The 26459-nt window shown below is 58.7% G+C and overlaps 1 protein-coding gene across 4 annotated transcripts; it reads right to left on the bottom strand.

Annotated features, from left to right (window-relative positions):
* Positions 1–1247: 1247 nt before the first annotated feature.
* Positions 1248–26125, bottom strand: LOC133356909 (four and a half LIM domains protein 2-like). Of its 4 annotated transcripts, none has more exons than XM_061574597.1 (6): positions 25993–26125; positions 9770–10007; positions 8117–8291; positions 7712–7881; positions 7246–7415; positions 1248–5654 (listed from the first exon to the last, which is right to left on the bottom strand). In XM_061574597.1, the coding sequence occupies exons 2-6, from the start codon at positions 9950–9952 to the stop codon at positions 5477–5479; spliced, it is 876 nt and encodes a 291-aa protein (XP_061430581.1). In that variant the 5' UTR covers positions 9953–10007; positions 25993–26125; the 3' UTR covers positions 1248–5476. The 4 variants fall into 4 exon arrangements, with proteins under 4 accessions (XP_061430581.1, XP_061430577.1, XP_061430578.1 ...); XM_061574593.1 differs by having other exon boundaries at positions 7217–7415; positions 25993–26120; XM_061574594.1 differs by lacking the exon at positions 25993–26125 and adding an exon at positions 25500–25622 and having other exon boundaries at positions 7217–7415.
* Positions 26126–26459: the final 334 nt, after the last annotated feature.

Below are 26459 nucleotides of genomic sequence, written 5' to 3'. Positions count from 1 at the left end.
ACCACCACCACCGTCACCACCACCACCACCGTCACCACAACTACCACCAACGTCACCAAAACCACCACCACCGCCACCACAACCAACAGCACCGTTACCACAACCACCACCACCGCCACCACAACCACCACCACCGCCACCACAACCACCAACACCGCCACCACAACCACCAACGCCGCCACCACAACTACCACCAACGTCACCACCACCACCGTCACCACAACCACCACCACCGTCACCACAACCACCACCACCGTCACCACAACCACCACCACCGCCACCACAACCACCAACACCGCCACCACAACCACCAACACCGCCACCACAACCACAAACACCGCCACCACAACCACCAACACCGCCACCACAACCACCAACACCGCCACCACAACCACAAACACCGCCAACACTACCACCACCAAAGACAAAGATCCCCCCAATAAACTAACAGGCTGTTGGGGCAAGTGCTGTTAGCGAGCACCTCTGAAGGCGGCACGACACACGAGGGGGTGGGTGGCGAGCACCACGCCCGGCCGCCTTTGTCTCCCCATTGGCGATGTTTACACACCGCACAAGCTATTCATTTGAGGCTGAGTCGACCTAGGGGAGGCCCAGGACCAGTTCAGCTATTTGTCACTGGTGTTGGCCGTGAGTGGGAATCAAACTCGGCTCGCTCCGCCACCACCACGACCACCACCACCACCACCACCACGACCACCACCACCACCACGACCACCACCACGACCACCACCACGACCACCACCACGACCACCACCACGACCACCACCACGACCACCACCACGACCACCACCACCACCACGACCACGACCACGACCACCACCACCACGAGCACGACCACCACCACCACCACGACCACCACCACGACCACGACCACCACCACCACCACGACCACCACCACGACCACGACCACCACCACGACCACCACCACCACCACCACGACCACCACGACCACCACCACCACGACCACCACGACCACCACCACCACCACGACCACCACCACCACCACCACGACCACAACCACCACCACCACCACCACTACCACGACCACCACCACGACCACCACCACGACCACCACCACCACCGCTGCCACAGCAGCATTGGCGCAGGCCGCGCGCACACACCGAGTTCACAGCGAACCACAAGAGCGCAATATTGCGTGTCGAGTATGGGAGCTCTGAGCTTCTGCAGACCACCAACCCCACAGCGCAGAATGACGCCACCGCCGCTCAAGTTGCAAACAAAACTTTTATTGTCCAAGAGCAGAGTTCGCACACAGAAAGCGGTGTGCGTCACCATAGGCGCACACGCACATGCGCACACAGCGTTGCTTTGACATTATGAACGCAACAAGAGAGAGAGAGATATATCTTTTTTGGCAATAAAATGTAAATAATAAAAAAGTCAACTGAGAAAGTGCCGCGGTGCGTGCATGCGTGCGTGGGAGCGTGCGTGTGAGCGTGCGTGCCGAGGACTCGGGGCCAAGAGAGCCTCTTGCCGAGCCACGCCGATTGCCAAATCTCACCAAATGTCACCGATTCTCACCGGACTCGCCGAGCTTCGCCGAATTTAGCCCGTCGCAAATTCCAAATCTCACCAAAAAAAATCTCACCGAATTTCAATGAACCTTCACCAAATCTCAAATAGACGAGGCATCTCGCAGAATGTCACCCACGATCACCTACTGCACGCCAAATCTCTCAACCCCCAAAATATTACCGGAAACCCTCACCAAAATCCCACCGAATCTCACCAAACGTCCTCTGCATGTCGGCGAACGCCAACCGAATGTCACGGCCGGCATTGGCACGCACGCACGCACCACGCGGCACAGGCACCACACGGCACAGGCACCACGCACGCACCACGCAGCACAGGCACCACACGGCACAGGCACCACACGGCACAGGCACCACACGGCACAGGCACCACACGTAGCCCCCCCCCACTGCCCCCCACCACCAGCCTCATGCCTCAGCCTGGCGGTGGGGGAGGCAGGGTGGGCGGGGGTGTTAATGAGCTGGCAGGTTAATGAGATGACGAGCAGCTAATGAGCGCCACCACCACCACCACCACCCGGAGCCCAGCCAAACAAGCGGCACCACAAACGGGGTCACACCGCAGCAGCCAAGCGGGGGGAGTCATCGGCACCGGCAGTGATGGGGTCACGTGGAGGGGGGGGGGGATCACCAGGATCCAGCCTGGATAGCAGTGATGGGTGACCGAGGGTCACGGTGGGGTCGCGCCCATGACACGAGGTGGACTTCCTCCCGTGGTGGACGCTGCTCCGGGTAAGTCGGCACGAGCGACCGACGGGACACGAACCGACCACAACGCGATCTCCCGTCTCGGCGGGTCGACCGGTACCACGTGACCACCGTGGGCCACGCCCAGCAGCGTGGGCGCTTGTGAGAGAGCGTGATGGCCGTCAAGAATACTCCGTGGGGGGGGGGGGGCACTTCTTGGGCAAGGGCGGGAGGCCAGAGCAGTGCGGGAGGCACGTCCACCTCGAAGACGGAGCGACGACATCCGTGCAAGCGCTGCGCGGATCGTTCCATCCACATCGCAAGACCGCGACGCGTGGCAAGGGTCGTGGTGGGGGCCCTCATCCAGCAGTGGGTGGACCATGGCTGATCGACGACGTGGACGATGGCCGTGAGCTCGGGAGACGCCGGATCGAGGGTCACCGTGGGCCGCGCCGCGTGACCCCCCCCCCTCTCTCTTAAAGCATCACCGCTGCCACCACGCCAGCGGCAGGGTTTTGGCGATCGGCCAAAACCCTGCCGCTGACGAGCCGTGGCCAGGGGGAGGAAGCGCGCTCTGCGGCGGCTGTCTTACCGCGGTCAAACATTCAGGAGGATTTTATTTTTGGTTACAAATCATCTTTGGCAACAGCAAAAATATCGCGAGAAAGCATGGGGGGGGGGGGGGGAGCGGGTGGGGGGAGATCAGCAATAACCGCCGGCGCTTCGCGGGGCGCGCGACCTCGCGGCGAGGCCGTCGCTCGCTCGCCAAGGAACGCGCGGCTCCCGTCTCCACGAGTCCCCGCCGCCACGCGGTCCGCTGCCGCAGCCCGCACTGCGCGCACGCTCGCTCACTCGCTCGCTCGCTCACTCGCTCGCACAGTCGCTCGCATGCTCACTCGCTCGCTCACTCGCTCGCACAGTCGCTCGCTCACTCGCTCGCACAGTCGCTCGCTCACTCGCTCGCACAGTCGCTCGCTCACTCGCTCGCACAGTCGCTCGCATGCTCACTCGCTCGCTCGTCGCGTCGTCGTCCACGACTGCTCTGTCCGTGTTCTAGAGGCGGCTGCTGCTGCCGCTGCATCGCAGGGTTCCCCACGTGCACCGAGGATGACTCACAGGGAGGTCACGTGACGACACGGGGAGGTCACGTGATGACACGGGGAGAGCAGGCTGCGCGCGAGCGAGGGGCGAGCGTTGCGGGCGGCTGTTGAAGCGACGCGTGTTCTGTTTGGACGTAGATCATCGTTGTCATGATCACGATGGTAGCAGCAGTCGGAGTTTTTGCAAGAGCGGGAGGTGCGCGCACGCGAGCTCGGCGGGGGGTGCGGGCGCCAGCCTCTCCGGGGTTCAACACCGGACGGTCCGGGGATCGACATCGTCCGTGTGCGGGCGGCGGAGGGGGATTCGTTACCGAGATCCGGTACCGGCGCTGCCGTGGGGACTTCACTGCGGTGTACGGTCGTGGTGGTGGTGGTGGTCGTGGTGGTGGTGGTGGTCGTGGTGGTCGTGGTGGTGGTGGTCGTGGTGGTGGTCGTGGTGGTGGTCGTGGTGGTGGTCGTGGTGGTGGAGGTGGTCGTGGTGGTGGTCGTGGTGGTGGTCGTGGTGGTGGTGGTGGTCGTGGTGGTGGTCGTGGTGGTGGTCGTGGTGGCGGTCGTGGTGGTGGCGGTCGTGGTGGTGGTCGTGGTGGTGGTCGTGGTGGTTGGCCGAGTGGCGACCGAGCCACCCGCCCGGTCTGCGGTGGAGAAGGAGGCGACGCTGCGACTCGCGAGGGCGAGCGCACGCGTGTGGGTGAGCGTGCACACTCACACGTGTGCACGCTCACTCACACGTACACACTCACACGTGCACACTCACACGTACACTCACGTGTGTGGGTGAGCGTGCACACTCACTCACACGTACACACTCACACGTGCACACTCACTCACACGTACACTCACGTGTGTGGGTGAGCGTGCACACTCACACGTACACTCACGAGAGTGGGTGAGTGTGCACATTCACCCACACTCACGAGAGTGGGTGAGCGTGCACACTCACTCACACGCAAACTCACGCGTGCGTGTGCACACTCACACGTACACTCACGCGTGTGGGTGAGCGTGCACATTCACTTGTGCACGCAGCTCAAGTTGCATCCTCAGAGTCAAATCTCTCGACCACGTGTCCCCCACGCTGTTCCAGCAGCGGCAAGGCGAGCGTGAGTGTGTGTGCACCTAGCCTGGCACAAGCTATGTTGCGACGTCACCACGGCTTGGTGGCGAATGGCGGCTGTTGTTGTACAAGCGAGAGAGTGCGTGTAGTAGCCGCACCCATAGCGAGGAGCATCGAGGATGTGGTGAGCCGCGTGTTGGACAACAAACTGTACAGTAGAAGCCCTCTTCACGACCACCCCCCTGTTCGTGACTAATCGCTTCACGACCGGGCCTCCACTGAGCCCGCTGCGTTCGCTTACCGACCATTCCCCTGTTTAACGACGGGCTGTTGTAGGTACGGTCAATATGAATGAATGCGTCGATTAACCATGTTTCTTTTAAAAGTATGTGTTGACATTGTTGTTAGTATCGTATTCATAACCATTGTTTAAATATGGTGAAGTACGTTGTTTGGGTGACAAATTGTAACTTTCGGTTCTATCGGAACGATTAAATCTTTAACAGAAATTTCCAAATCACTTGACGAACGGTTTCGTGAAACCAATTACCGAGGGGTTCTACTGTACTTAAACTAAGCCCTGGGTACACAGCCTCAGGTGCGTAGGTGCATGTGTGCGCGTGTGCGCGCGTGTGCGCGTGTGCGCGTGTGTGTCCTTGTGCGTTGTGAGGAGCGGTGGTTTAGTGCGTTGCGCTACAAACTCGGTGTCCCGAGTTCGATTCCCGCTCAGTGGCTAAAATCGGTGGTGAGAATTCGAACCGGACATTGGCCTCCCTTAGGTTGACTTGGCCTTAAATGAGTCACTTGCTGTGGCGTGCGTGTAAAGCGTCTGGCAAAGGGCCTGGTGCGAGCCACGTCGTGCCGGCCTTCGTCGGCGCTCGCGAACGGCACTTCCCCAAAATTTTGTAACAAAAATGAAGTTCTCCCACCTCGATTGTCCAATAAGATTGTCCAATTACAACTGTCTGACGTGTTTGTGTGTGCGCGCACATGTTCGTGCATGTGCACACGTGCGCGTTCCCACGTATGCGCGCACACCCGTGTGAGCGTGTGTGCGTTTAACCGTGCGTGCGTGAGCACTGCTCTAGCTGTCGTGGGCACAGGCGGCACACACGATGTCGTCGCCCTGGACGATGAAGCCCTTGCCGGCGAGGGAAGCATTGCAGCCCTTGCAGGCGAAGCACTCGTGGTGCCAGTGCCGCTCCTCGAACGAGATGAACTTGGCTCCCCCGGCGCCTAATCGCGCACGCACAAAGACAGAGGTCCCCGCGTGGTCTTAACAGAATGTTGTTGTTCAGGAGGGGAGCTGCGTTCCCTGTTGCTTGGCAGATTCCTGCCCCTGAATGCGGGACAGTTACCCTACGTAGTGATCCGAGCCAGAATCAGTCCACGGGACCTCCAGTATTCTACAGATGTCCAGGCAGTACCGGTCTAACTCCTGATGGAGGAATGGCAGCCTCTCATCCCCCCGCAGTGAGCGTCTGGACGTTCCACGTGTCCTACCGCAGTGGTTTCCTGCTCTTGTTGGAGGAACCCCGAGGGCTGGAGGTTTGGCTATGGCCGGGAATCACCGTAGATGCCGGTCACCCTGGGACTTGATCTGATTTGTTTCCCCTCCGTGGCTTGTCGGTGGTTGAGTTGAGGATGGACAGGTCACCAGTCCCTCGGACCCGTCCAGAGCCCCCGTTGACCGCATCAGCGGCAAAGCCGATTATTGTCACCCACCCCCCCACCCCCAGTGGCACTGCTCACGGTCGCCACGACGTGACCGACCGCCAATGACCGGGGAGCTGGGGGTTGTTTTGCCAATTCTCAAATATACCGGGTGTTTAAGAAACATCTACCCGATTTGAAATTGCAATATCTCTGCAACCACGAACCGCCCTTGAATGAAACTCTTACCACTTGAAAGGGCGGGGCATAGAGAGGGCGGGGCATATAGAGGGCGGGGCATAGAGAGGGAGGGGCATAGAGAGGGCGGGGCATAGAGTTTCAAATGATTACCACTAGATGCCTATCCCAGCGCACAAACAGCCCCTAGCCTCAGTCATTCGCAAGACACACACTGCCTCAACGTTGGATAGGTTGCACGGGACCCCAAGACTTGGCGCTACACTCTTGGCCCCCAAGATCCCCAGACATCATCACACCCTGCGACTTTTTCTTGTGGGGATACGTCAAAGACCGTGTTTTTGTGCCACCGTTAGCGACTAATCTGGATGACCTCAAAACAGAATCACGGCAGCGGTGACTTCAGTGGAAGAAGACACTTTGAGAGGCGTTTGGGACGAATTAAACTATCGTCTCGATGTTGTCCATACAGCAGGTGGAGGGTACATAGAGCATTTATAAAATGGTTAGAAAAACTGTATAATTCATTAAACCGTTTGTTACTTTTCGTGTAATTGTAACATGTTGCCATCGGGAAATATACTGCTTTCAAATTCGATCCATCTTTTTAAAACACCCTGTATACTTATGTGCAAAGACAAAGATCCCCCGTATAGCCCTTAACAGACTGTTTGGGCAAGTGCTGTTCGCGAATGCTTATGAAGGTCGGAAAGGCACACGTACACATGGGAGGGGGAGCTGTCATCACCACTTCCCCCCCTCACCCACACCCCTGGGATTCCCGTGGGCTCAGCTTTCGTTTAAACCGGGGACACGGTGCCACTCACGGGCCCCGCGTCCCCGCGTCCTCATCCCCACCCCTGCACGTCTCCCCGTGCGACCGCGTATCAAGTCCCCGCGTCCCCACGTCCCCCCGCTTCACCCCCGCCCCCCCCCCGTGCCGTCACCGGTGATGGGCGAGCCGCAGGCGGCGCACTTGTGGGCGTAGAGGCCGGCGTGGCAGTCCAGGCAGAGCGGCTCGGCGCCGTCGCCGTCCCCGCGGCTCGTGAAGCGCTGCCCCGCCAGCTGCGCGCCGCACGCCCCGCACACGAAGCACTCGCGGTGCCACGGCCGCCCCTCGTAGCGCACCCCCCCCTCCTTCATCACCTGGGGTGGGGGGGGGCGGGGTGGGGGGCGAGGCACGTCGGAGAGTCACCGGAGGGGAGGGGGTTTATCAACGAGCCGGCGCGCCGCCGCTACGTCTCGTCGCCGGCGGTGGGCGACCCCAGAGGACGAGGCGGCGGGCCCCCCTCCACCGCCCGGCGGGCAGCACGCTCGGCATCGCGAGACGCCGAGACCGCCGGCGGGGGCCCCGCGGGACGCGGGTTGCCCACCGCACGCCCCCCTCGTGGCCCCCCCCCGCGCCCTTCCCCCCCACGCCCTTCCACCGCCGCGCCCCCCACCTCGTTGCAGTGCGTGCAGCGGAGGGCCACGTGGCTCTCGTAGCACGCGGTGCAGAAGTTGCCGTCCTCCCTGGGCACGAAGCTCCCGGAGCCGATGGGCTTGTCGCAGCGCGAGCACACGAAGCAGCCCTCGTGCCAGCTGGCGTCGTTGTACTCCATGCGGCGAGAGCCTGCGCGTGGTGGGGGTGGGGGGGTGGGGGTGGTGGGGGTGAGGGTGGTGGTGGGGGTGAGGGTGGTGGGGGGGGTGAGGGTGGGGAGGGTGAGGGTGGGGAGCAGTCAGCGCTCGTTCACAAGCAGCGGCACCAGCACCGCCTGCGCATGGTTGCGTTGCGGTTGCGAGTAGTTGCGTCACAGTTGCGAGCGATTGCGTCGTAGTTGCGCCGCGGTTGCGCCGCCGCGTGGCACCTGGCGCGATGGGCTTGCTGCAGCCACTGCAGCGCTCGGCCACCTCGCTGCAGTAGCAGTCCCCGCACAGCAGCTGCTCGCCCTGGCACAGGAACGGCTGCGCGCACAGCGACGCGGAGCAGCGCGCACAGCGGAAGCACTCCTCGTGCCAGTGCCGCTCCTGGTACGACAGCTCCTGCGGGGGGAGGGGGGGGCACAGACGAGGACGAGGGGATTATGGGGGTAGTGGTGGAGGAAGCGATGGATCAGGAGGAGGAGAGTGGCGTTTGAGGGAGGGGAGGAGACAGGAGGACAGAGAAAGGGGGGGAAAGGTGGGGAGGGGAGGCAACATAGAACGGGGATGGGGTGGAGGAGGAGGAGGAGGAGGGAAGGGCGGGGAGCAGAGGGGGGAGAGGGGAGGAGGGAGGGGTGGTGAGGCGTGGGGAGACGCGAGAGAAATGGGGGGAATGGAGACGCAGAGAGACACGGGGGGGGGGGGGGCACACGGGGAGGTGGGGGGGAGACGGGGGTGGCCGTCAGCATGCGGCTCGCTCGGGGTGCCGAGTGAGTAATCTGCGGCAGGCGGGAACTTGCAGACAGGCACACCCACGTCTCGCGCGGCCAGGCGAGCACAGCCGAGCACAGGTGGGACCAGGTGGGACCAGGTGAGACCAGGTGAAACCAGGCGGGACCAGGTGGAACCAGGTGCGACCAAGTGTGTCTGAGCAGGGCACAGGTGGGACCAGGTGGGACCAGGTGAGACCAGGCGGGACCAGGTGGGACCAGGTGGGACCAGGTGAGACCAGGTGGGACCAGGTGGGACCAGGTGGGACCAGGTATGTCTGAGCAGGGCACAGGTGGGACCAGGTGGGACCAGGTGAGACCAGGTGGGACCAGGTGAGACCAGGTGGGACCAGGTGAGACCAGGTGGGACCAGGTGAGACCAGGTGGGACTAGGTGGGACCAGGTGGGACCAGGTGTGTCTGAGCAGGGCACAGGGACATGCAGGAGTGTGATTGTGAGCGCCGTTGAGGCAAGGTGAGGCCAGGTGAGGCCAGGTGAGGGTAGCGGACTTGAGGTGAGACCCGGGGAGTGAGGTGAGCTCTGGCGAGGCAGAGGAGCTATCGTCAGTGCAGACTCACGAAGAGGGGCGGGGGGGGTGGGTACGGGGAGGAGAAGGAACCAAGTGAGTGTCCATAGAGCGAGTGGCAGTGAGTTCCCGGCGAGTTCCAGGCGAGTGTCGATGAGTTCCCGGTGAGTTCCCGGTGAGTGTCGGTGAGTTCCCGGTGAGTTGTCGGTGAGTGTTGGTAAGTTCCTGGTGAGTTCCCGGTGAGTGTCGGTGGGTTATCGGTGAGTTGTCGGTGAGTTATCGGTGAGTTGTCGGTGAGTGTCGGTGAGTTCCCGGTGAGTTCCCGGTGAGTGTCGGTGAGTTCCCGGTGAGTTCCCGGTGCGTTCCCGGTGCGTTGTCGGTGAGTTCCCGGCGAGTTCCCAGTAAGTGTCGGTGAGTTCCCGGTGAGTATCGGTGAGTTTCCGGTGAGTTCCCGGTGAATTCCTGGCGAGTTCCTGGCGAGTGTTGATGGGTTCCCGGCGAGTTCCCGGTAAGTGTCGATGAGTTCCCGGCGAGTGTCGCGGCGAGTTCCCGTTGAGTGTCGCGGCGAGTGTCGTGGCGCTCACCTTGGAGCCGCAGCCGATGGGTTTGCTGCAGCGCTCGCAGGAGCTGGCGAGGTGCGAGTCGTAGCAGGGCAGGCAGTGCGGTGCGCCCTGCGGGCCCAGCGCATAGCGGCCCCCCAGCAGCGAGCGGCCGCAGCGGCCGCAGTCCAGGGCCTCCGACATCTCACTCACCCGCGCCTCACTCATCGCCTCGCTCGCCAACTCGCCGGCTCGCTAGCCGTTCTGTTCACCGCTCGGCGACCTGCGCACCCAGGGGCATCGGAGCGAAGTCAGGGCACGGAGGGGGCACGAGAGGGGCAACACTCACCACAACACTCACCATAGCTCCCTATACACCCCCACCCGAGCTCACCACTCGCTTCAACGCTCACCATAACTCACCACTCGCCCTCACACTCACCGCGCACAACTCGCTACGAGATCAGGATGACAGGGCGAGAGGGGAGCCCGCGGCTTAACGTGATGATACAGCGCAGAGATGGTGAGCGGTGGTGGGTGGGTGGCTGTCGAGGATGCGAGGCGAAGGGGTGAATGACTCACTTCCTCTCCACTCGCTCGAGTTCTCTCCCCACGCTCTCCAACCTCTACCCTGCAGCACTGCCCGCCCGCTCCCCGCACTCCCCACTCTCTCGCCACTCTCCTCCGCTGACTCTCCCCACACTCCCAAACTCCCACAAGCACCTCTCTCCCCGCTCTCTCAACCGTCCCGAAGTCCCCCCTCCTACTCCTCCTACTCCCCCTACTCCCCCTACTCCCCCTACTCCCGCTACTCCACCTACTCCCCCTACTCCCCCCTCTCTCCGTTTCTCGACTCCGCACTCTCGCATCCTGCGCGCTCTCTCTCCCGCCCCCGCCCTCCCCGCACTCTCCACTCCCCACGACCGCTCTCCCCGCACTCCCCACTCCCCTCCACACCACTCGCTCCGAGCACTGCGACGATCTCCGTGCGCTCACGCCGAGCGCGCAGTCCCACTCACCGCCACTCGCCCTCTCCCCACTCACATCCTGTCCGCTCCCCCCCTCGCTCGCTCCCCCCACTCACATCCTGCGCGCCCTCCCTCTCCTCCTCCCTCTCCACCCCTCCTCTCCTCCCCCTCTCCTCCTCTCCTCCTCCCCCTCTCTTCCTCCTCCTCTCCTCCTCCTCCTCTCCCTCTCCACCCCCTCCTCTCCTCCTCCCTCTCCTCCTCCCTCCTCCTCCCTCTCTCCACCCCCTCCTCTCCACCCCCTCCTCTCCTTCTCCTCCTCTCCACCCCCTCCTCTCCTTCTCCTCCTCTCTTCCTCCCCCTCTCTTCCTCCCCCTCTCCACCCCCTCCTCTCCTCCTCCTCGCGTTACGCGGAGGAGGCTGGCCATCACTCACCGCGACTACTGTCATGCTTACCGGAAAGTAAGACGCACCCTCCACTCCCCCCCAGATTGTGCCCAGTGTCAATAAAGTTCTCCCACGCACACAGAGGCAAAGGTGTCCCGTGTAGCCTACGCAGGCTGTAAGGGCAAGTGCCGTCACGGCAAATGAGTGGGTGGCCAACTCACCCACGCCCGGCCACCTTTGTCTCTCCATTGGCGATGTTTACACATCGCAGCGAGTAATCATTGGAGGCTGAGTCGGCGTGTGTGCGCGCACACACACACAGGTACACACACACACAGGTACCCACACACAGGTACCCACACGCACAGGTACCGACACTCCCCCACAGGCACACACACAGGTACACGCACACACACGGACACACACACAGGTACACACACTCACAGATACACACACTCCCCCACAGGCACACACAGGTCCACACACACACAGGTACACACTCCCCCATGCCACACTCCGATAATAACCGCATGGCCCAGCATGACCCGAGGCGATAGCGGAAATGACACAATCACACCTACACACATCTACATACACACACCTACACACACACCTACACACACATACCTACACACACACAGACACACAAACCACACGCAGACACACAAACCACACGCAGACACAACATCACTCACACACAGACACACAAACCACACGCAGACATCACATCACTCACACACACACAGACATCCATGAAGGCCGGAAAGGTACACGTACCTACACACACACGTACCTACACACACGTACCGACACACACAATCACGCATACCTATACACAAAGATCCCCCGTATAGCCATAACAGACTGTTGGGGCAAGTGCTGTTAGCGAGCACCTATGGGGGCCGGCACGGCACACGAAGGGGTGGGTGGCCAGCCCCACGCCCGGCCGCCTTTGTCTCCCCAGTGGCGTTGTTTACACACCGCACAAGGTACTCATGTGAGGCCGAGTCGACCTAGGGGAAGCCCAGGACCGGTTCAGATAATCGTCAGCGGCAATCGAACTCGGGTTGCCAGGTTCGTAGCGCAGCGTGTTAACCGCTACATGACCGCTCCCCACACACAATCATACACACACGTGCATACACAATCACACACACAATCACACACAAAACACATACACAACACACAATCACACACATGCACACACAATCACACACACGCGCACACACAATCACACACACGCGCACACACAATCACACACACACGTGTACACACAATCACACACACGTGCACACACAATCACACACACGTGCACACACAATCACACACACGTGCACACACAATCACACACACACGCGCACACACAATCACACACACGCGCACACACAATCACACACACACGTGCACACACAATCACACACACACAATCACACACACAACACAACACACCCAACACACACACAACACAGCAGCAATACACACAACAGCAACACAACACAGGCACAGCTACAAAGATCACCCGTACCACCTCTAACAGACTGCTCGAGCAAGTGCTGTCAAGAGAGCAACTATGGCGCTGGCACGGTGCACGAGGCGGTGTGTCTGGCCAGCACCACGCCCGACCGCCTTTGTCTCCCCAGTCAAGACGTGTTGTTTGTTTGTTTCACACATCGCACCAGCCAATCGCTGGAGGCCCAGTCGATCTCGAGCCGGCCCAGGACAGGTTCAGATCATCGCTGCTGGCGCTGGCGGCCCCGGGCAGGAATCGAACTCGGTTTGTCGCGCAGCGCGCTAACCGCTGTCCCACCGCTCCCCACACACACGGAAGGGACAGTGCATCCCTCTCGGGGGGGGGGGGGGGCTCAGACCACATCCCCTCGATCTCCACCCCTCGACCCCCCCCCCTCGATCCCCACCCCTCGATCCCCACCCCTCCCCTCGATCCCCACCCCCTCGATCCCCCCCTCGGACCCCCCCCCCGATCCCCCCTCAACTCCCCACAGCCCCGACCCCCCCTCGCCGCCGTTTCCCAATTTCCTGGAGGGAGGAACGCGACTTGGCCCGAAGACAGCCGAGGGGAGGGGTGGAGGGGCGGGGTGGAGGGGCGGGGTGAGTGGGGGGTGGACGAGGTGAGGAGTGAGGTGAGTGGTGAGGGGGCCGGATAAGGGGTGGGAGAGTGAGGTGGGGGGGGGGGTGAGGTGAGGACAGGGGTGGGGTGAGGAGAGGGGTGAGGGGTGGAGGTGAGGAGAGGGGTGTGGTTAGGGGTGGGGTGAGGTGAGGGGTGAGGTGAGGGGTGAGGTGAGGGGTGGAGGTGAGGAGAGGGGTGAGGTGAGGGGTGAGTCAAGGGGGACGCGGGGGGGGGGCAGTCACGAGGAGGCGGTGAAGCGATGGGGACTGCCACGTGACCACCATGTCAACACGCCGCGTGCACACGGGGAGCGGTGGGGCAGTGGTTAGCGATCCTCGCTCACGCCCAACACCGGTGACAGATTATCTCAATCGATCCTGCGCCTCCTCCCCTAGGTCGACTCAGCCCCAAATGAGTCCCTGATGCGTGTGGTGTGTAAATATCGCCTCTGGGGATGGGGGGAGGTGTGAGACAAAGGCGGCCGGGCGTGTGCCGTGACGCCCTTCACAGAAGTTGCTCGCTAACAACCCTTGCCCCAACAGGCTGTTAAGGCTATACATGGCATCTTTGTCTTGTGCGTTTCATCAGCTGTGTGACGCTGCGTGGAGCCTAACCGAGTCTTGGCTACCATGTAGCCCTCCCTCCTCGACGATTTGCGAAACGTCCGGCCCTTTAAAGGAAGCATTCAGGCCGGTTTAAGAAGTTAAAAAAATCAAAACGGGCTGGCCTGCCTCCGATCCACCCTGGGTTGAACTTGATGGGATTGTGTGGGTAACTCGGAGATCTTTGAAAGATCTGGACAAGGTCCCATCGGTGAGCTCCTCGGGCAGGCGAGGAGGCTGCGTTGGCTGGGTCGTGCAGCCCGCGCGGCTCCACGGGCTGGAGGAGAGGTGCCGATGACTGCTAGCGGCGGTGTCAATGTCGGCCTCCGTGGAGGAGTTTTGTGAAGGACGCTCCTGGTGTGTTGGAGGCAGTCGCCCTCCGGCAACAACGGAGGGCGGAGGAGCAACGCTCACAACAATGAGCAGAGCGCCGGGCGGGTAAAACGTGGCAAGTTGGCACAACGGGAATCACAGGTGGTGCATCTTGCCAGACATCTCAGTCAGTCAACGCATGGTGAACGCCTGCCAGCAGAGAGAGCTTTCCTCGCTTAATATGACGGCCTCTAAATGTATCTAGCCTGGCACGGACGTCGCGGTCACCTCGGAGTATATGCCTCATTGTGTTGTGTGTGCGCGTGTGTCAAGAGTGTAATGAGCGGTGGCGCAGTGATTAGCGCACTGCGTTACCAAACCGCGCTCGCGGTTAACATCACTGACGAATATCGGAGCCGGGTTCACCTGAGCCTCCCTCCTAGGTCAACTCAGCCTTAAATAAGAACTGTGTGTTTTTCAGCCGAGCGTGGTGTTAGCCCCCCTCCCCCTCTCGCTCGTGCTCGCTAACAGAACTTGCCCCAATGGTCTGTTCAGGCTATACGGGGTGGTGGTGGGGGGGGGGGTCTTTGTCTTTGTGAGTGCTTGCGAGTCAACATCTCTCAATAGGACGAGATGCCTCAATAGGCGCTCGCAAACACAACTCGCACGCAGAGGGGCCGGCTCTGTGTGTGAGATGGGGGTGTAGGAGGGGAGGGGACGTGGGGGGGGGGGTCTTGGTGTGAGTGAGCAGAGGAGGAGGGGGGGGTCCGCTGACATTTCGCGAGTCACAAGCGGGTGGGTGTCAGTGCCCACTGCGAGTGCCAGACTCCACAACTCAGACAGCGACACACGCAACTCGCGCAGACAAAGATCCCCCGTGTAGCCTGAACAGACTGTTGGGGCAAGTGCTGCTAGCGAGTAGCACCTGTGAAGGCCGGCGCGGCACACGAGGGGGTTGGTGGCCAATACCACGCCCGGCCGCCTTTGTCTCCCCAGTGGCGATGTTTACACACCACACCATGTACTCATTTGCGGCCGAGTCGACCTAGGGGAGGCCCAGGACCAATTCGGATAATCGTCACGAACACACACGTCCACACACAAACACTAATCCACACGCACTAACACACATCAACACACTAACACACATACACACACTGACACACATCCACACACTGACACACACACTAACACATCCACACACTGATACACACATCCACACACTGACACACACACCAACACATCAACATACGGACACACACTGACACACACACCAACACACATCCACACACTGACACACACTGACACACATCCACACACTGACACACACACCAACACACTGACACACAAACTAACACATCAACATACGGACACACACTGACACACACACCAACACACATCCACACACTGACACACACACCAACACACACAAACTAACACATCAACATACGGACACACACTGACATGTGGGATATAATAGGAGACGCGGAGTAAAGGCGAGGGGGAGACACGGGGAAGAGACCCGAGGAGACACAGAGAGACACAGAGAGACACACGGGAGACACGAGGAGACACAGAGAGACACGGGATGGAGGGGGAGACACAGAGAGACACGGGATGGAGGGGGAGACACAGAGAGACACAGAGAGACACACGGGAGACACGAGGAGACACAGAGAGACACAGAGAGACACGGGATGGAGGGGGAGACACGGCGCTGGGGTTGCGGTGCAGGACACGGGGACCGCTCCGCGTGTTGGTGGCTGGCGAGGGGTGGAGCGATCACTAATTAGCACCCACTCGCTCACACACGCGTACAAAAGACAAAGCTCCCCCGTATAATGACAGACTGGTGGGGCAAGTGCTGTTAGCGAGCAGCACCTATGAAGGGGGTGGGTGGCCCAGCACCACGCCCGACCGCCTTTGTCTCTCCCATACAAACACACACACACGCACACACACGCGCACACACAAACTCACACTGGCACCGCTCTGTAATTTTTAATCCAGACGTCGCCTCCAAAGGGGGGTAAGGTGGGGGGGGTGACGTCATACGGGGTGACGTCATCCCAAACTCCCCCTACCCCCACGTCTGGCACACACACCACGGCGTGAAGACTCACACTTACACAAAGACAAAGATCCCCCGTGTAGCCTTTAACAGACTGTTGGGGCAAGTGCTGTTAGCGAGCAGCTCCTATGAAGGCCGACACGGCACACGAGGGGGTGGGTGGCCAGCACCACGCCCGGCCGCCTTTGTCTCCCCAGTGGCGATGTTTACACACTGCACCAGGTACTCATTTGAGGCCGAGTCGACCGAGGGGAGGCCCATGACCGGTTCAGATAATCGTCACCGGTGTTGGCCGTGAGCGAGAATCGAACTCGGGTGGCCGGGTTCGTAGCGCAGCGCCTTCACCGCGGCTTCCCACGAACACTGCAATGCAACAAAGACAAAGATCCCCCCTATAGCCTCAACAGACTGTTGGGGCAAGTGCTGTTGACGAGTATCACCTATGAAGGCTGGCACAGGAACTCTGTCTCACACAAAACACACACCACATACACACCTACACACACCACACACACACACACCACGCATACACCACACACAACGCACACACCTACACACAGCACACAACACGCACCACACACACCTACAAACATAACACACATACCTACACACACACACCCACACACAACGCACACACCACACACACACGCACCACACACACCACACACACACCCACCCCACACACACACCCACACACACCACGCACACACCCACACACACCACGCACACACCACACACATTCACCACACATTCACCACACACACACCACACACGCACCACACACACCTACCTACACACACACACCTACACCTACAACACACACACCTACACACACCACGCACCACGCAGCAGGTACGATTGTGAAGCTGAATCGATATCGGGCTTCAGATATCAGCCGCTCACGTTCGCCGTGGCCGATCAGAATGGAACCGCGGTGGCTTGGGTTCGACGCGCAGTGCCACTAACCACTGTGCCACCGCTCCCCACGCAGACATCACTCACGCACAATCAGACACAAACCACACGCAGACACAACATCACTCTCACACACACACAGACACACAAACCACACGCAGACACAACATCACACAGACACACAGACACACAAACCACACGCAGACACAACATCACTCTCACACACACAGACACACAAACCACACGCAGACACAACATCACACAGACACAGACAGACACACAAACCACACGCAGACACAACATCACACAGACACAGACACAAAGGCAAAGAGGCCCCGTATAGTCTTTAACAGACTGTTGGGGCAAGCGAGCATCTATGAAGGCAGGAACACACACACACACGCATGCCATACACAGAGACAAATACACATAGATAAACACACACATACAGAGACACACAATACAAAGATCCCCCGTACAGCCTTACCAGATTGTAGGGGCAAGTGCTGTTAGCGAGCACCTATGGAAGGTAGTCACGGCACACGAGGGAGTTGGGTGGCAAGCACCGCGCCCGGCCGCCTTTATCTCCCCAATGGCGATGTTTACACATCGCACTAGGTAGTCATTTGAGGCTGAGTTGACCTAGGAGAGTCCCAGGACTGGTTAAAATTATCACTGGTGTTGACCGTGAGCGGGAATCGAACTCGGGTCGCCGGGTTCGTAGCGCAGTGCGCTGACCGCTACACGACCGCTCCCCGAAATACACACACACACTCAACAAACTCACACACACTCACACACACTCTTACACACACACAGGTACACAAAGACAAAAAACATAGAGACACACACACGCAGCGCCTCGCTCTCACACGCACACACGCACACACATTCCGGGGAGCCTGGCAGGAAGTGGCTACGCACACACTCACACACAGTCACACAGACACACTCACACACGGTCATACACTCATACATTCACAGAGAACGGACAAAGGTCCCCCGTATATTATTTGCAGAGTTTTGGGGGAAGTGCTGCTAGCAAGTAGCACCTATGAAGGCCGGCATGGCACACGAGGGACCACGTCCGGTCGCTTTTGGCTCCCTGTGCTGATGTTTACACGCCGCACCAGATGCGGTACTCATTTGAGGCTGAGTCGAACTACAGGAAGCCCAGGACCGGTCCAGATAATCGTGACTGGTGTAGGTGGCCGTGAGCGGGAATAGAACTCGGGAGTTGCCAGGTTCATAGCGCAGCGCGCTAACCGCTGCACCACCGCTCCCCATACGTTCACACACACAAATACAGACTGTTGGGGCAAGTGCTGTTAGTAGCACCTATGAAGGCCGGCACGGCACACGAGGGGATGGGTGACCAGCGGCACGCCCAGCCGTCTTTGTCTCCCCAGCGCTGATGTTTTACTAAACAAAACAAACTAAACTACTTTTATTTTACAAGGTAATGCCCCTCTTAACTAGATAACTCCTTTCCAGAGGCGACACGAGCCAAAAGTGGCCTGTGCGGAAATTTATGACAGCCAAAATCTCGAGACGCATGTTTCTAAACATGGAGAGAACATCCGGGGAACTCGGAGAACAATCCACACGACCGCGGGGAGAGCGTGCCCACAACTCCACGTGGTAAGGGAGATCAGCGTCGAAATCGAACCCACGACCTCTGAAAAACCACTCACCACTGTAGCGGCCACCCCGTACTGGATACTCACTTGAGGCTGAGTCTACCTAGGATCGGCCCAGGACCGGTTCAAATAATCGTCACTTATTGGCCGTGAGCGGGAATTGACCTCGGGTCGCGGGGTTCAAAGGGGAGTGCGCAAACCACTGCACTACCGCTCCCCATGTATACAGTAGATGCATATCACACCCTCACGAACACGTATCACCAAAACAACACACACAACACACACTCTCAGACTCGCACACACGCACATCAGAAACAAACATCAAACTCCCATACACATATCACATACATGCAGCAATAGACAAAGATCCCCCGTATAGCCTTCAACAGACATATCCATCAGTTTAGATTGTTTCCTTCCCCGCACCTCTGACTGGCACGGTGGGCTATGCACGGTGCGAAATAAGTTCAACATACAGCACATACACACAACAACAGGCGGCATTCGCCACTAAGTGGTGGTGACGTCATCACGGTGCTTGTGCCAGGCTAGGTGCACATTGAGGCCACGTTAATTGTCGAAGGCTCGCTGATAGGAGGTTACGGGATAGACCTGGCAGGTACCATGCGTTGGCTGACTGAGATGACTAACAGATGCCCCACCTGTGCCCTCTACTGTGCCAACTTGCAGCGTGTTATCCCCCCCAGCGCTCCGCTCGTTGTTGTGAGCGTTGTTCCTCTGCCCTCCGCTTTTTCTGGAGGGCGACTGCCTCCAACTGCCCAGTAGCGTCTTAATGCGCCTCTTCCAGAGAGGACGGTCTTGACATCGCTAGTACTAGTCTTCGGCAAGTCCACTCAGATCCACATTCTCCTGTACCACATCAGTCCATCTCTTTTCTAGCCAGGGCCGCGCCCGTTTAACCCCCTCTATGCGGCCAAACAGAAGCTGCTTGGGCATGTGGTGGCTGGGCCTGCGGGCTACATGACCCAGCCAACGCAGCCTCGCCTGGTGGAGGAGCTCACTGATGGGACGGTGTACAGATATTTCAAGGATCTGAGAACTCCTCACGCAATCCAGCCTGGTCAAATCCAGGATGGATTGTAAACAGGCCAGCCTGAATGTTTGAAACCGCGACAGACGTTCCTTTAGAGGGCTCCACGTTTCGCAAGCATAGAGAAGAGAGGGCATGGCCGTGGCCGAGAAGACCCGGAGCTTCGTGCGTGGCGACAGACCAGGTAGATTCTACGCAGCGTCACGCAGCCGAACATATCATGCTGTTCGACTGATTCGCAGTGAGAGATCTGCTGGCAAACCGGAGTTGATCATAAGCTCACTGCCCAAGTAAGGAAACCTCTCCACTCTCTCCACAACTGCTCCGTCACTCAAGGGGAGTTGAGGGTGGAGTAATTGATGACATGATACACCAAAGCACGTGCTTTGTGTTTTTGTGGGGCTGATAGGTAAGGCCCCACCTTTATACCAAATGAAAATTCCTATGGGTACAGCCATTGAAAGCTTCTCGAACTACGTGTTCAAAGAGATGTAAAAATTGTAACTATTAAACTAAACTATTCCTTATTTACCAGGTGAGGCCCACTGAGTTGAGTAGCTCCTTTTCACAAGTGACCTGGCTATCACAAATGATATCTCAACAAAGTGGCTTATTCGCACTACCACGGGGAGAACATGCAAACTCCGAATATATATTGTCGTCAGGGCTGGGATCGAACCCACGACCATCCTCTATACCAGGCGGGGAAGTTAACATCTCCTAGCCACGTAATGTGTGGAGCCCACTTACTGCGTGGAGCCAGTGGACAATCCCCGTGTCCGCACCACAAGGTAAAGAGAAAATGGCTCCGACACGCAGCTTTTACCCGGGTCCTGCCCACCATCATTGATGCCCTCGACGACTGGGAGCTGAGAGTAGAGCGAGAGCCCCTGAAGCACGGAGAACAACCCCGAGCCCTGGCATACAGATGGCATCAAGTGCCTTGGACGAGGTCGATAAAGCAGGAGATGCTGGCCAAACACGCACGCACGCACACACGCTTACACACACACACACACGCTTACACACACACACACGCTTACATACACGCTTACACACATATCACAGACATACATCACACACATCAAAGACCCTAGAATACAAAGACAAAGATCCTCCGTATAGCCTTATCTGATTTTTGGAGCGAGTGCTGTTGGCGAGTACCTTTTAAAGGTCAGCGCGGCACACGTTGGGGTGGGTGGCCAGCACCACTCCCGACCGCCTTTGTCTCCCCAGTGTCGGTGTTTTACACACCGCACCAGGTACTCGTTTGAGGCTGAGTCGTGCCAGGGGAGGCCCCGGACCGGTTCAGAAAGTCGTCACTGATGGTGTTGTTGGCCTTGGGAGGGAAATCGAACTCGGGTCGCCGCTCGCCACTACACTCGCTTACACACTTACACAACACCTACACACTCACACGCTTACACACACACATGCTTACACACTTACACACACGCTTACACACACGCTTACACACTTACACACACGCTTACGTGTGCACGGGTTCGACTCGGGTTTTTTTTTCTGAGTCAGCGAAAACATCGCCCCCCGGCCCCCCCCAATCCCCCAATCCCCCTTGGGCCCCGCTCCCCCTCCCTCCTTCCCTCCGGCTCCACACGAACCCGAAATCTGTTTCACATCCTACGGCTGGCGGGGTGTGGGCAGCGGAGGGCAGGAAAGGGCAGGGCTGGGTCAGGAAGGTAGGGGAGGGGGGTGGCGATAGGGGAGGGGTTGGTTTTGGGGGGCCCGTACCCCCCACAGGTTCAGCGTGACCCCCACCCACCCCACCCGTGATATGGGACCGGCACATCAGAGCTGGCAGAGGGATGTGCGTTGAGAAAAGGGCCAGCGCCCGAAACGTCGTCTATCATGTTACACGTCGTGTCCATTCAAGGTCACATCGCACAGGGGTTATGGGTTAATTAATTCGCTCGCCTATTGCCGCCGCTGCCGCCGCTGCCGCCGCTGCTGCTGCCGCTGTGTGATCTGTCACGGGAAGTGAGGAGTCCGGGGAGCGTTGGCAGAGGGAAGGAAGCGATGGCGGGGAGGGGCAGGCGGCAGCAGCGCGTGACGTGACGCGGTGCAAGAGACGCAGTCACGGGGGGGGGGTCACGGGGGGGGGGGGGGGAGTCACGGGGGGGGGGGCTCTGGACACATCCCGTCAGCGCGACTCCCCGCTCGCGTTTATTTTCATCTCACGAAGAGAATTTCCTTCCCTCGACTCTCCCCTGCCTCTCCGCTCTCCCCCCCCCCCTCTCCCCGCGCTTTCCTCTCTCTCTCCCCGTGCTTTCCTCTCTCTCTCTGTGCCTCTGCTCCCTCATGCTCTTCTCTATTCTCATCTCGCTCTGAGCGCTCTCTTTCCTCTCTCTCCCACTCTTCACCTTCCCGTCTCTGTTTGCTCTCCATCTGTATAACTCCCTCGCTGCTCTCCCTGTATCTCTCTCCCCTCTCCCTCCCTCTGATCTCTCCCCGCTCATTCTCTGCTCTCTCGTCTCTCCCCGCTCTCTCCCCGCTCGCCGTGACATTATAAACCCCGCAATGCGCCAAACCCGTGCAGAGGGTGAGTGAGAGGGTGAGTGAGTGAGAGGGTGAGGGAGATGGTGAGTGAGAGGGTGAGTGTGAGGGTGAGTGAGAGGGTGAGTGGGTGGGTGAGTGGGTGGGTGAGTGAGAGGGTGAGTGAGAGGGTGAGTGAGAGGGTGAGGGAGATGGTGAGTGAGAGGGTGAGTGAGAGGGTGAGTGAGAGGGTGAGTGAGAGGGTGAGTGTGATGGTGAGTGAGAGGGTGAGTGGGTGGGTGAGTGGGTGGGTGAGTGAGAGGGTGAGTGAGAGGGTGAGTGAGAGGGTGAGTGAGAGGGTGAGAGGGTGAGTGAGAAGGTGAGTGAGAACTCCGCAAATCCATGCCTTCACTGGGTACATGAGACGTCTTAGACAACACAGGCAAGAAGCCTCACGCTCAGTCACACTCTCCCACTGACAAATACACAGATCCCCCGTGTAGCCTTCAAAGACTGCTGGGGCAAGTGCTGCTTGTGAGTAGCACCTATGAAGGCCGGCACGGCACACGAGGGGTTGGGTGGCCAGCAGCACGCCCGGCCGCCTTTGTCTCCCTCGTGGCGATGTTTACACATTGCACCAGGTACCCATTTGAGGCCGAGTCTACCCAGGACCGGTTTAGAGAATCGTCACCGGTGTTGGTGAACGGCGACTCGACCACTCACACTCTCGGTCTCACACACAACATCTCCCGTGTTAAACATTAAACACAAGCTCGTGACTCACACGGAGTGAGAAGAGACGGAGTCAGAGAGAGACAGGGAGAGCGAGGGGCTAGGGAGAGAGCGAGGGGGGAGCGAGAGATGGAGGGAGCGAGAGATGGAGAGAGCGAGGGGAGAGCGAGGGGCTATGGAGGGAGAGAGGTGGAGAGCGAGGGAGTGAAGAGTCAAAGTGGGGAGCGGTGGTGCAGTGGTTAGCGTACCCTGCGCTACGAACCCGACCACCCAGATTCGATTCCCGGCCACGGCCTAACACCAGTAACGATTATCTGAATCGGTCTTGGGCCTCCCTCTGGGTCGACTCAGCCTCAAAATGCGTGGTGCGCCGTGCCTACCTCCAAAGGTGGTCACGAATAGCACGTGGCCCAGCAGTTGATCGAACGCTCCACGAAGGATCTGTACATTTGTTCTGCGTTGTCTGTGCGCGCGCGTGTCTATAATTGTATCCGTGTCCCCATCAGAGACAGGCACCCAGACGGACAAAGATCCCCCGCGCTAACCACGACACTACCGCTCCCGACATGCATCACACACACACAGACACACACACACAGAGACCCACACAGACACCCACACAGACCCACACAGACACACACAGACACACACACACACAAACCCACACAGACACACACACAGACCCACACACAGACACACACACACACACACAAACCCACACACACAGATACACACACACACAAACCCACACACACAGATACACACACACACAAACCCACACACACAGATACACACACACACACCTACACAGACCCACACACACACCTACACAGACCCACACACACACACAGATACACACACAGACACACACACACACAAACCCACACACACACACACAAACCCACACACACAGATACACACACACACACCTACACAGACCCACACACACACACACCCACACAGACACACACACACCCACACAGACCCACACACACAGACCCACACACACAGACCCACACACAGATACACACACACCCACACAGACACACACACAGACACACACACAGACACACACACAGACCCACACACAGACACACACACAGACCCACACACAGACACACACACAGACACACACACACACACAGATACACACACAGACACACACACACACACAGACACACACACACACAGACACACACACACACACGTGTACATAGAGATAGAAAGACAAGAATCCCCCCTGTAGCCTTCAGACCGCAAGTGCTGTCAGCGAGTAGCAGCACCTGTGAAGGCCGGCACGACACAGGAGGGGGTGGGTGGCCAGCACCACGCCCAACCGCCTTTGTCTCCCCAGTGACGATGTTTACACACCGCACCAGGGACTCATTTGAGGCTAAGTCGATCTAGGTGAGGTCCTAGCATCGGCTCAGCGATTCGTCACTAGCGGGAATCGAGCTGGGCGAGTCTGATTGACAACTCCCCTCTCACAACAACAACAACAACACACTCACAACTTTTACAACTATATAGTGTAGTGTATAGTAGTGTAGTGTATAGTGTAGTGTATAGTAGTGTAGTGTATAGTAGTGTAGTGTATAGTAGTGTATAGTGTAGTGTATAGTGTAGTGTATAGTGTAGTGTATAGTGTAGTTTACTAGTTCAGCACGCAACCGGTTGCTGTGTGTTAGAGAGTGAACCCCACTACAACATTTACAACTATATAGTGTATAGTGTTGTGTATAGTGTAGAGTATAATGTAGTGTATAGTAGTGTATAGTGTAGTGTATAGTGTAGTGTATAGTGTAGTTTACTAGTTCAGCATGCAACCGGTTGCTGTGTGTTAGAGAGTGAACCCCACTACAACATTTACAACTATATAGTGTAGTGTATAGTGTAGTGTATAGTGTAGTGTAGTGTATAGTGTAGTGTATATTGCAGTGTAGTGTATAGTGCAGTGTATAGTGTAGTGTATAGTGCAGTGTATAGTGCAGTGTATAGTGCAGTGTATAGTGCAGTGTATAGTGTAGTTTACTAGTTCAGCACACAACCGGTTGCTGTGTGTTCGAGAGTGAAACCCACAACAACATTTTATAATTCGAGTACCTGGTGAGGTTTCCGCCGATAATGACAACAACAACCACCACCATCACCACCACCACCACCATCACCACCATCACCATCACCACCATCACCATCCCCACCATCACCACCATCACCACCATCCCCACCATCACCACCACCATCACCACCATCACCACCATCCCCACCATCACCACCACCATCACCACCATCACCACCATCACCACCATCCCCACCACCATCACCACCATCCCCACCATCACCACCATCCCCACCATCACCACCATCACCACCATCACCACCATCCCCACCATCCCCACCATCACCACCACCACCATCACCACCATCCCCACCATCCCCACCATCCCCACCGCTACCAGCAGCCTCACTCACTCACCCCCTCGTCCTCCTCGCCTCTCCCCGCGGCTTCCTCTCTGCGCCCGCCGCTGCTGCCACTGCAGCGGTCGCGGCTGCTGCTGGCGGTATAAGGGAGGGGGGGGGGCTCCTGGGGGGCGGCGCTCACGCCCATACATGGAGACAAGAGCGAGGAGAGGGGGAGGGGAGGAGGGGGGAGGAGGGGGGAGGAGGGGGGAGGAGGGGGGAGGAGGGGGGAGGGGGGGTAACCCTCACCTCGTGGAGGCGATGGTGGGGGCTGCACACAGCCACAGATCCCCAGTGTCGCCCCTAATATGCTGTTGGGGCAAGTCTTTATTTATTTATTTCACAGTCCGCTTGTTTACCCACAGAAAGACTCCCCGAGTCTCGAGACTCTGTTTCCAGGAGGGTCCTGCCAAAGTTATTTTTGACGCAGTCGGGATGGCGATGCTGCCGCTGCTGCTGCTGCGTGTGATCCCACGAGATCGGCGGATCGGCGTGCCGGGTAGACTTGCCGGTGGCGTGTGGGCGTGCGTGGCTTCAGCGGAGAGCCAGGAGCGAGCCCGGGCAGTGCAGGGGCAGGGCAGGCAGACTCAGCCAGACGAAGATCTCCCCGAGTCGCCTGTCGCAGGCTGTTTGGGCGAGCGCTGCGAGCGAGTCGGGACACACGAGGGAGGAGGGTTGGCCAGCATCACGCTCGGCTGCCTTTGTATCCCGCAGTGCTGATATTTACAGAATCGGGTACTCATTTAAGAAGCCGAGACACACACAGACACACACCCTGAGACATACACAGACGCACACTCTGAGACACACACTGACACACCCTGAGACACACACAGACACACACCCTGAGACACACACAGACACACACCCTGAGACACACACAGACACACCTTGAGACACACACAGACACACCCTGAGACACACACAGACACACACCCTGAGACATACACAGACGCACACTCTGAGACACACACTG

The sequence above is a fragment of the Lethenteron reissneri genome, chromosome 56, assembly GCF_015708825.2.
Source record: "Lethenteron reissneri isolate LAM-NWPU_2019-01 chromosome 56, ASM1570882v1, whole genome shotgun sequence".
NCBI lineage: Eukaryota > Metazoa > Chordata > Hyperoartia > Petromyzontiformes > Petromyzontidae > Lethenteron > Lethenteron reissneri.
The sequence above is the reverse complement of the archived record's forward strand: the minus strand, read 5'-3'. Positions and strand labels throughout refer to the sequence as shown.